At 42.2% G+C, this 12,955-nt stretch overlaps 1 protein-coding gene across 4 annotated transcripts in view; it reads left to right on the top strand.

Annotated features, from left to right (window-relative positions):
- The window catches only part of LOC136832815 (ubiquitin carboxyl-terminal hydrolase 24-like), a 374,979-nt gene that overhangs the window by 258,412 nt on the left and 103,612 nt on the right, over positions 1–12,955 (top strand). For all 4 annotated transcript variants that reach the window (XM_067094450.1, XM_067094436.1, XM_067094461.1 and 1 more), the window contains exon 37: positions 6,712–6,946. In XM_067094450.1, coding sequence (XP_066950551.1) covers positions 6,712–6,946 — 235 coding nt within the window. The remainder of the gene's footprint in view (positions 1–6,711; positions 6,947–12,955) is intronic.

Here is a 12,955-nt window from a genome sequence, read left to right as displayed (position 1 = left end):
TTCAGCCTTCCTGCGGAAAGAAACATGCTCGGTGAGGGAATGGATGAGTCTGCTGGGGACCATTTCATCGCTGGAGAAGTTTGTTTCCCTGGGGAGACTGCATCTCAGACCGCTTCAATTCTTCCTTGCAGAGAACTGGCAGGACAAGGAGAATCTGGAAGTTTCTCTGAGGATCTCGCCAAAGGTGAAAGATCACCTAAGGTGGTGGCTCGATCCATCAAAGTTGGCAGAAGGCCTTTCTCTCAAACTTCAGAACCCCGACCTAGTGTTGTTTTCCGACGCGTCCATCTCGGGGTGGGGAGCAACACTGGGGGGGGACGAAGTGTCGGGCACCTGGAGAGGGGAACAGGTGTCCTGGCACATAAACCTCAAGAATTGGGGGCAATTCAGTTGGCCCTTCTTTTCTTCGAGGGACGAGTCACGAACCGAGTTGTCCAGATCAACTCGGACAACACCACGGCCCTGTCATACCTAAAGAAACAGGGAGGAACTCACTCTCGGTCCCTGTTCGCCTTAGCAAAGGACATCCTTCTGTGGGCTCAGGCCCGGAATATTACGATCCTCACGAGGTTCGTTGCAGGCGTAGAGAACGTCCGTGCGGATCTTCTAAGTCGGCAACGACAGCTGCTGCCGACCGAGTGGACCCTGCACCAAGAGGTGTGTCAGGGACTGTGGAAGCTTTGGGGACGTCCATTGGTAGATCTCTTTGCAACTTCCAAGACGAAGAGACTTCCTCTTTACTGCTCCCCTGTACTCGACCCAGGAGCGATCTCAGTAGACGCTCTTCTCTGGGATTGGACGGGGATGGACGTGTATGCCTTTCCCCCGTACAAAATCCTCGGAGAAGTCATCAGGAAGTTTGCGTCGTCGGAAGGGACGAGGATGACGTTGATCGCCCCGTTTTGGCCTTCGAGGGAATGGTTCACAGAGGTCATGTCCTTCCTAGTGGACTTTCCGAGAACTCTGCCCATGAGAGTCGATCTACTCAGACAACCCCACTTCGAGAGGTACCACAAAAACCTCCCCGCTCTGAGTCTAACTGCATTCAGACTATCGAGAAGCTGGCCAGAGCGAGAGGTTTTTCTAGACCAGTGGCGAGAGCTATTGCCAGAGCCAGAAGATTCTCTTCCAGTAATTTGTACCAATCGAAGTGGACCGTCTTTAGGAGATGGTGTAGAAAGAAGGGCATTTCCTCTACCACGACCTCTGTGAGTCAGATAGCAGACTTCCTCTTGTTTCTGAGGAGTGAAGTCAAACTAGCGGTCCCGACTATCAAGGGTTATAGGAGTATGCTATCATCCGTTTTTAGGCACAGAAACTTGGATCTGTCTAACAACAAAGACCTTCACGATCTATTTAGATCATTCGAAACCTCTATGGTGCCTCGGCAAAGGTCTCCTTCTTGGAATTTAGATGTAGTGTTACGGTTCCTGATGTCCAGTCCTTTCGAACCTCTTCGTTCTGCAACATTGAGGAACATTACCAGAAATACTATTTTTCTAACCGCTCTAGCAACTGCGAAGAGGGTTAGCGAACTTCAAGGCTTTAGTAGACATATAGGCTTTAAAGGACATAACGCAGTTTGTTCTTTAAGTCCTACTTTTTTAGCGAAAAACGAGAACCCGTCTAACCCTTGGCCCAAGAGCTTCGAAATCAAGGGTATGGCTGAGATTCTAGTTCAAGAGCCAGAGAGAGTCCTTTGCCCTGTTAGGGCTCTCAAAGTCTACTTAGACAAGACGAAGGAAAGTCGAGGCCCTCAGATAATTTATGGTGTTCAGTGAAGAGACCGGACTTACCTATGTCAAGAAATGCTCTGGCTTTCTTCCTGAGGGACACGATTAAAGAAGCCCATTCATGCTGTCAAGACACTGATTTTAAACTTCTGAAAGTCAATGCTCACGAGGTGAGGGCGGTTGCAACTTCAGTGGCTTTTCAGAAGAATATGTCACTCAGTAACATTCTGGGTGCCACATTTTGGTGTAGCAACTCTGTGTTCGCTTCACACTACCTGAGAGATGTGAAGACGACATATGAGAACTGCTTCTCGCTAGGACCATACGTTTCCGCAGATACTTTCCTGGGGGCAGGGAATGACACTCATCCTATCCTATAGAAAATGGTTGGATAGTGTTTTTATGGTTGTTGGGTCGACCGCCTGTGGCGGACTTCCCACTCGTTAGCTTTAGTTGTGTTATCCTAACTTAGTTAGGCTTGGTCAGGTGGTTGGTTTTTTACTTCGTTTGCCCTCATTGTATGGTCAATATGGTCTAGTCACATTGTGGTCACGCCCCCGTTGACAGATCATCTAGAACTCACCAGCTATACAGGTCACACCCTTGCTGGAGACTCTAGTTAAGCAGAAGCGGACTTGGGTGACAGTAATCACGAAGTCAGCTCTGCTAACAGGTAAGGAACCAAGGTATCTTTCACCTACATGTATTGTGTTTCCTAAATCCTATTCTGTCTGTACCCACCTCCAATGGTGGTAGTCAGCTATATATATATCTGACAGGTAAGTCTCATGAACAAAATGATATTTTAATGGTAAAATAAAGTTTGTTCATACTTACCTGGCAGATATATATATTCATAGTGCCCGCCCACCTCCCCTCAGGAGACAGTGGCACTAGAAAATCTGAATAGAAAATGGGAATGGTTCCTGATACCCGCCTCCCAGCGGCGGGAATGGGTACTAACCACCTGATCTCCCACTGCGTGTGTCGTAAGTTTTGAAATACTGTCGGACTATCAGAGAATACAGCTATATATATATCTGCCAGGTAAGTATGAACAAACTTTATTTTATCATTAAAATATCATTTTATTACAAAATAAATGGACTCATTTAAGAGTGATAATGGTAGCTGAGAATGATGAAATAGTTATATTCACAGAATCCTAGATTCATGCCAATAGTAGAGAATTTGAGGGGGAATTCAGTTTATCAGTATATAATGTTTAAGGAAGAAAGATTTGGAAGGGATGTAAGAGGTATATTGCTGTGTGTTTGGAATACTGGAATCAAGTTACTTGTAGACTAGAGAGAGAACATAAAATACTGGTGGTTGGTGGAAACAAACTTAAAAAGAAGTTGAATGTATATTTCATATATAAGCAAACTTAAAATTAAGGTGAATGTATATTTCATATATAAACCTCCCCATCAGTGTGCTGAAAAAGATGACATCTTATACCTTAGTCTAAGCAGCAATATCAGTAATAAGTTGGTCATTATCACTGAAATGCAGGGATCACAAATGTGGATGTATACATTTAATTGACTTTGCCACCAAGGAATATCTAATATGGTAGACAAACTAACAAGGGGAGTAATACCTTAAATTTGGTAGTTTCCTTAGATAGCAGTGTGATATACAAAGTTATGGGAAAAAAAATTAGTAAAACACAACCAAAGTATAATTCTGTTTGAAATAGAAACAGCCTTTTCAAGAATAAAAAAATTGACATCGCTAAACTTCCAAAAACATAGATTTTAGTAGGGTGTGAGGTATACCAACAAATGACCTTGAAGTATGAAATCTAATTATAGCAAATATGGCTATCAGTCATAATCAGCTATATGCCCATCAGAGGCAAATAACCTCAAACTACAGTAGATCTAACAGCCATGATGGTTTAGAAGGCATATTGCTAAAGCAATCAAAGGCAGACAGGAAGCTGTTAAACTGTTATACAATGATCAACAGAGACAGGAACAGGTTACATAAAAAGTGCAAGAAAGTGGAACAAATTTATTAAAAAGCAGAGCAAGAAGACAAAGACAAGTGGGTGCCTAGGGCTTGTGGAAATCCAAGAGTATTTATTTTCTCCACATTTGAACAGCAGAAAATCAGTCAAGTTTAATATGATATTTAAAAGAAGTGATGCAAGCAAGGCAGATGTATTAAATACATACGTTTCCATTACTGAACAGGAGCAGTAACAAGTGATGCAAGCATGACAGATATACTAAATACATACATTTCCATTACTGAACAGGAGCAGTAACAAATATGAAAATAAGATAGTTGAGCTTAAGTCCCAAGATTCAGGTAGATGCCACCAGAGGATGATCTTAGAAGCAGAAGAAAAAACTGCTGTTCACCTATGTGACATTTACCAAGCATCTTTGAAGCAAAGGAAAGAAGTGCAGGATTGGAAACTATAAAATAATTCAACCATATTCAAGGAGGGTTCTTGGAATGAACCAGGGAACTATAGGCCTATCAGCCTGACTTCAATTCCTGGGAAGACACCAGAATTTATCATAGTAGAGGACATAATGAGCCGTTAAGAATCAAGCAGTCTAATTCCAGATAGCAAGCATAGATTGTGTAATGGAGGATCTTACTTAACCAACATTTGAAACTTCTACCATAACAAGTAGAGTAGTAGGTCTCCCCTCAGAATTTCCAGAAGGTATTTGATTAGGTACTAAATAAAGATTAATGGCAAAAGTGAAATGTGTAGGTATCACAGATGAAGTAGGATTTTGGATGAAAGATTGACGAACAATGGAAACAAAGAATTGTCAACAATAAAACATCCTCTTAACAAAATGTCACAATTTGCATCAGGGATTGGTGTGTGATCCTTTGCTCTTCCTTGTCTACATACATTACCTAAATAATAAACAAGTTTGCTTATGACACAAAATTGGGCATCAGTGATGATATTGATACCATAATAAAACAGTTGCAAGAAGACTCGTAAAAATAGTTGAATTTCAGTAAATGGCAGATACCAAAGTAATCATGCACTTTGGTAATTAAAGCTTGACCTACTTGGCAAACAGGTATACTTTTTAATAAGAGAAATATTTAGGAGTGAGTTGCCACTTTCTGGGCAATGCATGAAAGTTGGAAAGAAAGCCTAGAAAATGCCATGATACTTTAAAAGTCCATTTACCTCAGGAAAAAAGGAGACACTACTAACTGTACATTAACTAGACACCATTTAGAGTATGCTGTTCAACTCTGGCTGCCATCCTAGAGGAAAGACCTAGCAATATTAGAAACAGTACTGGCAGAAGCAACAAAACTAATATTATTAGTCAGGCACCTAGGATATCAAACTTGTGCTCTTAAGAAAAGTGCTGCAACTTCATGTAAGATGGTCACATTTTGTGCAAACTACCATCTTAGAGTGTTAATAATACCACTGTCAGCCAGTTCAAGAATAAATCATACAAAGTGATCAACTTGCTCATGGGATTTATTAATTTTTATTTGTTTTTTTATAGATGTCTCTTTGGGTGAACTAGTAAGTTTTTTTGAAGTACTGATATTCTTATAACTCACTCTGCCTGTTGTAGAAAATGTTTTTCTTAATTTTAAAATATGCATTACTTTGAAAGATAATCCAAATAAAATGTTACATTGTTGCAATGCCAGATTACCTAAATAGGTCTGATATGTTGCTGTTATTTGTTTTTATTATACTTTAATCAGATTTTTCCCTTGTTGAATTTTTCAATTTGTATTTTTTCCCATATTGACAGTTTGTTCTGTTGAAGCTTCCTAAATAAGTTCATGGCCCTGTTGTTTCATTATAACAATAACAATTTTATAAAATAAATGGTATTTGTTTTATAGAATAATGAATAGTAAATGAAATAAAATGTAGACCCATTAATTAGTTAATGACAGTGAATAAACAGATTAATAAACAAGTAACAATGTATAATAAGGAAACACAGGAAAGTGTGTGTAAGTATACTTTTTAGTAAGGAAAATCAGATCAAGACCATAGAAGCACATGATACCTAAAATATGGAACAACCAGCACAGTGAGATTATTGGTTAACACCTTGATTGTCCCAAGAACCACAAAGAGATACATATACTCCACTTTATTTAGCACAATGGAAAGGTAGGGATGTTGAGCGTTCCAGCTGCCTTAAAAAATTATAATGAAGCAGGCAGTGTTTGTTGCCATAGTTGTTTTTACAATAATAATATGGTTATTTTTAATTACTCCTCATGTATCAGAAAAATGAGAGAGAAGGGGTTTTTCATTTATATATTAGATGGGGCATTAGTGTTTGAAGTACAGGTACACCCAACTAATCAGGTATTCAATACATTGCATAGTATTTCATCATTAGAGGCTAACTTAAGCAAAAAAATTTTTTTTTTTTTTTTGCTAATTTAATCAAGGTTAAGTGAGCATCCTTATTTGTAGGGTAAAGTACTGATTTATACTTGGCCACAAAATAAATGAAGAACAGGTTAATTTTTAAGAGATCATTGTATATGTTGCACTAAAATTATTCATGCAAGTATAACTAGTCATAGTAAATGAAGCCTGCAATTTTTTCATTTATACAAATGTTACAACCTGTTTGTATATGCATTTTTATGTAATTTACTGTCTTGTGAATTATATTAATGCCCAAGTTTACTAAAAATTGACTACAGGTTATTATAATTGCATTAATTTTAAATTACAAGATCATTTGTATTTTGCAGTGATATTGAAAATTAAAAATTGTGTAATTGATATAATTTCCTAATGCTATGTATTATAACAGGATATTACGAACTGTATTTTATCCAAAAAACTTGGTTGGATTTGAATTTGCAAGATTTATTTTTTCTTGGAATTTTCAATGGCTATTGAAAATTATGTGTGGCGTATTATTTCATAACATTTTGTAAAGTAGTTTAAAAAAGTATTACAAACTATTTTGTTTACAATTTTCTCTCATAGTGCTAGAAAAAGCTTGTCTATGACTGGAGGCAGCATTGAAAGAAGAGCAAGAACAAGCTTGTGTGAATTAACTCATCTTCTGCAGCAAGGAGAGAGACAGGGAATGTTCAGAGAACACATGCCACCAAGAATACTTTCAGCAATAATGCAGGAAAATCTTACTTTCTTGAAAAATCGAGATGTATATTCACCAGATTATTATGCTTTCATACATCAGTTGTGCTCTACAAACTTGGTAAGATTTGTCTCTTAATTATTTATTAGATGTTTATTTAGATTTGAACTTTTCAATATAAAGACTGATGAAATGTCAGTTTAATGTCTATTTAGATACAAGGAACAGAGGGCATTTAGTTGAAGAGTACAGCTCAGTGAATAGGAAGCGGTAGATCCACCAGCTAACAAATAACTTGGTCCTAATTTTGGTGGGTTAATTTAATTTGTTTGTCTTAGGATGTAGCAGATCAATTATCCTGCCCTAGTAAGTTGACAGAAGCCACTCGTCATCTGTATGATCAAAAGCGAGCTACTACATATAGCAGTTTATGCTAAACAGCACTAGGTTGAAGTACTTCATTATTCTCACCATCATGAAATACTTATCATCAGCCTTGCTTTTCACTCAGTGGTCATGATCATTAAAAATGCCCTAGATAAAATAGACAGGATGGTGAAATCCCAGATGGGTTTTCCAATTATTTTCTTAAAAGTTATTTAGGAATAGTGTCTCTAAAGCCTTGTTTTAGATGATCAGAAGTTGAGTAATACTGTGCTTGTTTGAAAGTGTTGTACTGTATAAGTGCAGATTGCAGTATCTCTTGGTTTATCTCCTGTGTTACAATACTTTGTAAAGTAGGTGAAAAGTTGAATTTTCAAGTATTGATATAAGTTACTTGAACCACCAAGATGCTCGCTTGTTGACAACCTTAATACTTACAGGAAGCAGTTCAGTACTTTCTCTGCCCCTTTACAACAAACGATGTACCATGACTTTTATTACTTATAAAATTGCAATACACTCCCTGAACACCTGAATTAGCCCTGGTCACCTGACCAGCCCGAACAGAACCCCACTCATTTAACTACATTGTTAAAAAATTTTAACTGCCAGCATTACCAACGCTGCAGGTAAACCACCGATGGCAACCCTGCTATCTGCACCGGTCAGCAGGAACTCCCCCTCCTTTTCAATCGCATTTTGTTTGCTCGCCTGACAGGACGCATCCTGTTGGTAGCAAACTTTATTGGTCTCTCAGCCCGACCCCCCCACATAGGTTGTGAGAGTGATTTAATTGACCTTGGCTTACTTTGGATTACGTTTTGGACTTCTCTTTGGAATTGTTGGATACCTGAGACATTGACGATTTCGGCTGTAATTATGGACTCCACGGCTAAAGACAAGATTTCCTCCACCAACCTGAAACCATCCTCGGCTTCCTCGCCCCCCGATCAACCCAGAGATGTAGAGAAAAAGCTTCGATCTTGCTCAGCCTGCAAAAGAAGGATGAGTACTCTCAAACATGATGGACATTCTCTATGCATTAGATGTAGGAAAGTTCTGTGTAGTGTAGATAAGAGATGTGATGAATGTAGGGACTGGTCGAACGACCAGATGGAAGCTTACGTCAAGCACAGAAACTCGTTAGCTTCTAAGAGTAAACACAAGTTACCCATTGAACCTAAAGTTGAAGAATCTGAGGATTTGGAGTCTGTACCTTTTAGGAAATTAGAGGATAGGTTGTCATCAAGTATGACTAGTTTGTTTTCAAACTTAATGGAGAAATTGAACGAAAGTAGGGAAATTAGTAATAGGGAACAAAGTGCTAATTTTTCTTTTTCAGCTCCCCTGTCTGTTCTGAACCAGCCCTAACGGGTGCTGGGGGTTATGGAGATCCACAGGCCAAAAAGGTAGAATCTGCCGGCTCCCCTGGCGTGGAGCAGACAGTGTTAGCAGCAGATTCCCCCTTTTTCCCTAAAAGAGTAAGTGGTGATCAGAAACTAGTTTTAGGAGAGACAAAGATGGTTAGGGATCTCAAAGTAGGGTACTGGAGGAGAAGTTCCAAGGTAAACTTCCCTCGGGTTCTGATTTCAACCCCCCTAGGTCTGTTTCCCCCCTTGATCCATCTGAGATATTGTTCCCTTCCAGTAATTCTAGCCGATTTAAATCGAACAAGTCAGTTATAGGATCGGGAGACAGTAGGTTAGAGACGCCCTCGTCGTCCAAGGTTCCTTTTCCGACGGGATCGAACTCGGATCCCCAATCTGGAGGCAGTGCAATGGTTAACACGCCGTTTAATCTGGCAGAGAATAATGCGGATTTCTTAGGCCTTTCTCAAGGGTACAGAGTTCTGGTATGACAATGTTTTCATTTAGGTTTCTCTAACATAAGGGACCATGTCATTAAGAACTTTCCTGAGTTTTCAAAAGATTTGTTTTTGGATCACCAAGGTGGTAGTAATTCTATTTTCTTTCGTTGGAAAAGATGTCCTCATCTCATTCTAATGCTTCTTTTTCATTGTTTCCCCCCGTTTCGGATACTATCATTCCTTCCTTGCCTTCTAAACAACCTTCTCGTGACTCCTCTCCTCTCCTTCCGAGTCACACTTCGGTACCTCTTTCGATAACTACGGCTGTAAGTTCGCAATCTCGAGTTCCAGGAGCTCCCCCTACAGTGTCTCGCCTATTCACACAACACACTTCTTGAGCTTCTGAGCTTCCGCATGCGGATTCGGAGAAGGTAGCTATTTCGGAGTTATCTAGACCAAAAGGGTCGAGTAACAAGATTGCGAGTGGGGAGCAAGTGCACTCTAGAATATGGCAAGAAACACAATTGGTTCCTCAAGTTCCTCCGGGATTATCTTCCTCTTTGTACCCGCAGCTGTTCAACACAGGTGACAGTAATCTCTCGTTCGTTACCGCAATAACCAGCTTCTTATTACCAACGTTAACTACTACGCTTAGTGTGGGACAGACTGGTGTTTCTGTGACCTGTCCAACTCCTGCAATTGTGGGTCCGGTGGTGGTCCCGGGTGTGACTCCTTTCACTTCTCCTACTCCTATGACTTTTATTCCTCCGGGTCAGAAGATCGCAGGTACGAAGGGTGGAGTATATGGTGTCGGGTTGGTTTTGGGTCAGGTGCCGGGTCCCCCGGGTTCATTGGATCAAATTTCTTATCCGGCTTTATTCGGTGTTTCCGCGACTGTGGATACTAGAACTTTCATGAAGAGTGTTTCCCCTGTCCAGGGTGGTATTGCAGGCCTCCCCCACTTAGGGTTGGAGGTTGTACCTCCAGCTGGTTCTAAGACAGATAGTCTGGCTGCGTTATCCTCCTATTGTGGATTAGGGGTTACGCAACCAGATTTGACGAAAGTAGGTAACTTAGGTGAAGGTATGCACGGTGCGGGTGTGGCACAGAGTCAAATGACTCGGTCAGCTGATGTGGGGGTCTCGTGTATGATAAGGGAGGACGCAGGTTTAGCGCAGCCCTTTGCGACTGGCTCAGGTGTTTCACACACACATTGACAGCTAAGGAAAATAAGGTTTCGGAAGAGGTAGGGCCTTGGTCTCCAGGTTCAGGTATGCCGGGGTTGGGTTCTCTCTGTCTCTCCACTCCACATCGATCGAAAGATGAAAATGAGAATTTTGTGGATGACGATCCCCCTCTGTCAGAATCGAGTTTTCAATATTCAGGAGACAGCGAATACAAGCGAACGATTGAGTTCATTCACCATTTGTTTCCGCAGTCCAGGATTGCGGTGGAGCCGAACAAGACTTACCAGTCCATGTTCGAAGAGTTATACTCGACCAAGCCGGCGGTGGTAAAGACATCGTATAAACTTCCTTGGTTCGGTAGAGTGGACCAGGCATTGAGGGAGGCGGATGCGCGGTTGGCTCTGGCAGTAGCAAAAGGAAGACAGGATTCTACTCTGCTTCCTAAGAGGAAACCACTATATGGTATTGCAGGTAATCCTGCGGCTGGGTCTAGGGTTCCACTGAATGAATCTGTAGAGGCGCTCCTTTCTAGGGTACCTGCAGCTACGAGACAGGTAAGTATTTCCTTGAGGGAATCAGCTATCTTAGAAGATACTTTTAGGGGACAGTCGGAGGCCCTTTCGCATTCTATGTGGATGCTCTCCGGTCTCGTAGGCTTCCTTAAACGAGATGGGTATGTGCTGTCAGACCCAGTGCTGTTCGACAACCTTATAACGTCTGTATCTATGGGCTTGGCTCATCAGGCGAACATCGCAGCTGGATGTACTACGTTTGTCGGGAAGAAGAGGAGAGACCTTTACCTGAGTCACCTTCCCCCCCCACTTCCCCAACATTCATAAGAGAATACTTTCGAGAGCACCCCTTGCGATCACTGACTCCCTTTTCAGGGAGGAAGACGTCTCAGCGATGGTTAATTTCGTTTCCTCGACATCTGCAGTTGAATCCCAGCAGGCAATGATCCGTGTGGCATCACAAGGCGTTAAGCCCCCTAGAGGTTCGAGGTTTCCCTCACCCGGTAAAAGGTCGGGCTCGGGATCGCCAGTCAAATCTCCTAAGAAGGTGAGGTTTACATCTAAGCCATTGTCAAGTTCCCAGAATGCCCCTTCGAGTAGGAAGGGTTTTCGAAAGTAGGAGATATTGCCCTCGTTAGCGCCATTGGGAGGTTGTCTGACCCACTTCATAGAGAACTGGGAGAAGTGGGGTGCAGAGGAATGGGTTTTGAAGGTGTTGAGGGAGGGATACAGAATTCCTTTCTTGACTTCCCCTCCAGTGTCCAGTTCTCCAATCCAGCTTCCCAGCTATTCTCCTTTATCCATCAGGGGAATATCCCTGGAAGCAGAGATTCAGTCCTTACTGGATAAGGGAGCAATCGAACCAGCTCCCCCTTCCCAAGGCTATTACAGTCAAATATTCGTGACAGCCAAGGCAGACAGTACTTGGAGGCCCATTATAGACCTTTCGGGGCTCAACCATTTCATAGTACCTACAAAGTTTCACATGGAGACTTCACATGCAGTTTTGGGGTCAGTTCGGAGAGAGGATTGGATGGTCTCGGTGGACCTCAAGGACGCATATCTCCAGATTCCCATTCATCGGGAATCACGGAGATTCCATCGTTTCTCGGGTCCATCCAGGATTTTCCAGTTCAAGGTCCTCTGCTTCGGGCTGACTACGGCACCTCAGGTGTTTTCGAGGGTAATGTCTCCGGTTTCAGCGATCATGCATCGCCAGGGCTATCGTATGAGGAGATATCTGGACGACTGGCTGATTCAAGCCTCGTCCGAGGAAGAGATTTTAAAAGCAAGGGACTTCCTCTTAGAACTATGCAAAACCTTAGGAATTCGCATAAACGAGAGAAAAAGCTCTCTTTCCCCCTCTCAAGTAAAGACGTTCCTAGGGATAGTAATTCAGACTCGTCCTTTGAGGGCTTTCCCGACACAAGACAGAGTCAAGGCCATACTGAGTCAGGTGGAACATTTTTTATCAGACCGATCCCAACCAGCGAGCGAGTGGAGGAGTCTTCTCGGAAGGATGTCATCCCTGTCCCTCCTGATTCCAGGCTCTCGTCTCTGGATGCGCGCTCTTCAAGTATGTCTCGGGAATCGATGGGACTTCTGAGTAGAGAGCGAAGTGATAACCTGGGACGATTCCTGCCACAAGGATCTTCTGTGGTGGTCAGAAGAAGATCTTCTGACTACCAGTCTAGACTTGTCCCTCCCGGTGCCGGAAGTACATCTGTATACCTCAGATCGGGGTTGGGGAGCAACCCTGGAGGAATTTCAGGCCAAAAGCCTTTGGAAGACTCCGGATTGGGAGGAATCGATCAGTGTCCGAGAACTAAGAGCCGTGGAGGAAGCACTATACCAATTTGCACACCTGGTAACCGGAAAGGTAAGAGCGCTTTTTTCGGACAGCACTACGGCTTTAGCATATCTCAAAAAAGATGGAGGCACAAGGTCAACAACCCTGAATTGCATCGCACAGAGGATACTGACGAGGGCACAAGGTCAACGACCCTGAATTGCGTCACACAGAGGATACTGCGATGGTGCGAGAGTCGCAAAATTGCACTCCTTCCCCAGTTCATCGCGGGAAAATTCAGCTTGCTGGCAGACGCTCTGAGTCGGGAGAAGGAAATAAGAGGAAGCGAGTGGACCTTGGTGCAAGAGGAGGTGCAAACTCTGTTGAAGAAATGGCCAGCCATAGTGGACCTATTTGCCACCAGGATGAATTATCGATTACCAAATTATT

The sequence above is a fragment of the Macrobrachium rosenbergii genome, chromosome 4 (genome assembly GCF_040412425.1).
Source record: "Macrobrachium rosenbergii isolate ZJJX-2024 chromosome 4, ASM4041242v1, whole genome shotgun sequence".
Lineage (NCBI taxonomy): Eukaryota > Metazoa > Arthropoda > Malacostraca > Decapoda > Palaemonidae > Macrobrachium > Macrobrachium rosenbergii.
Note: the sequence above shows the minus strand (reverse complement) of the source record. Positions and strands in the feature narration are given on the sequence as shown.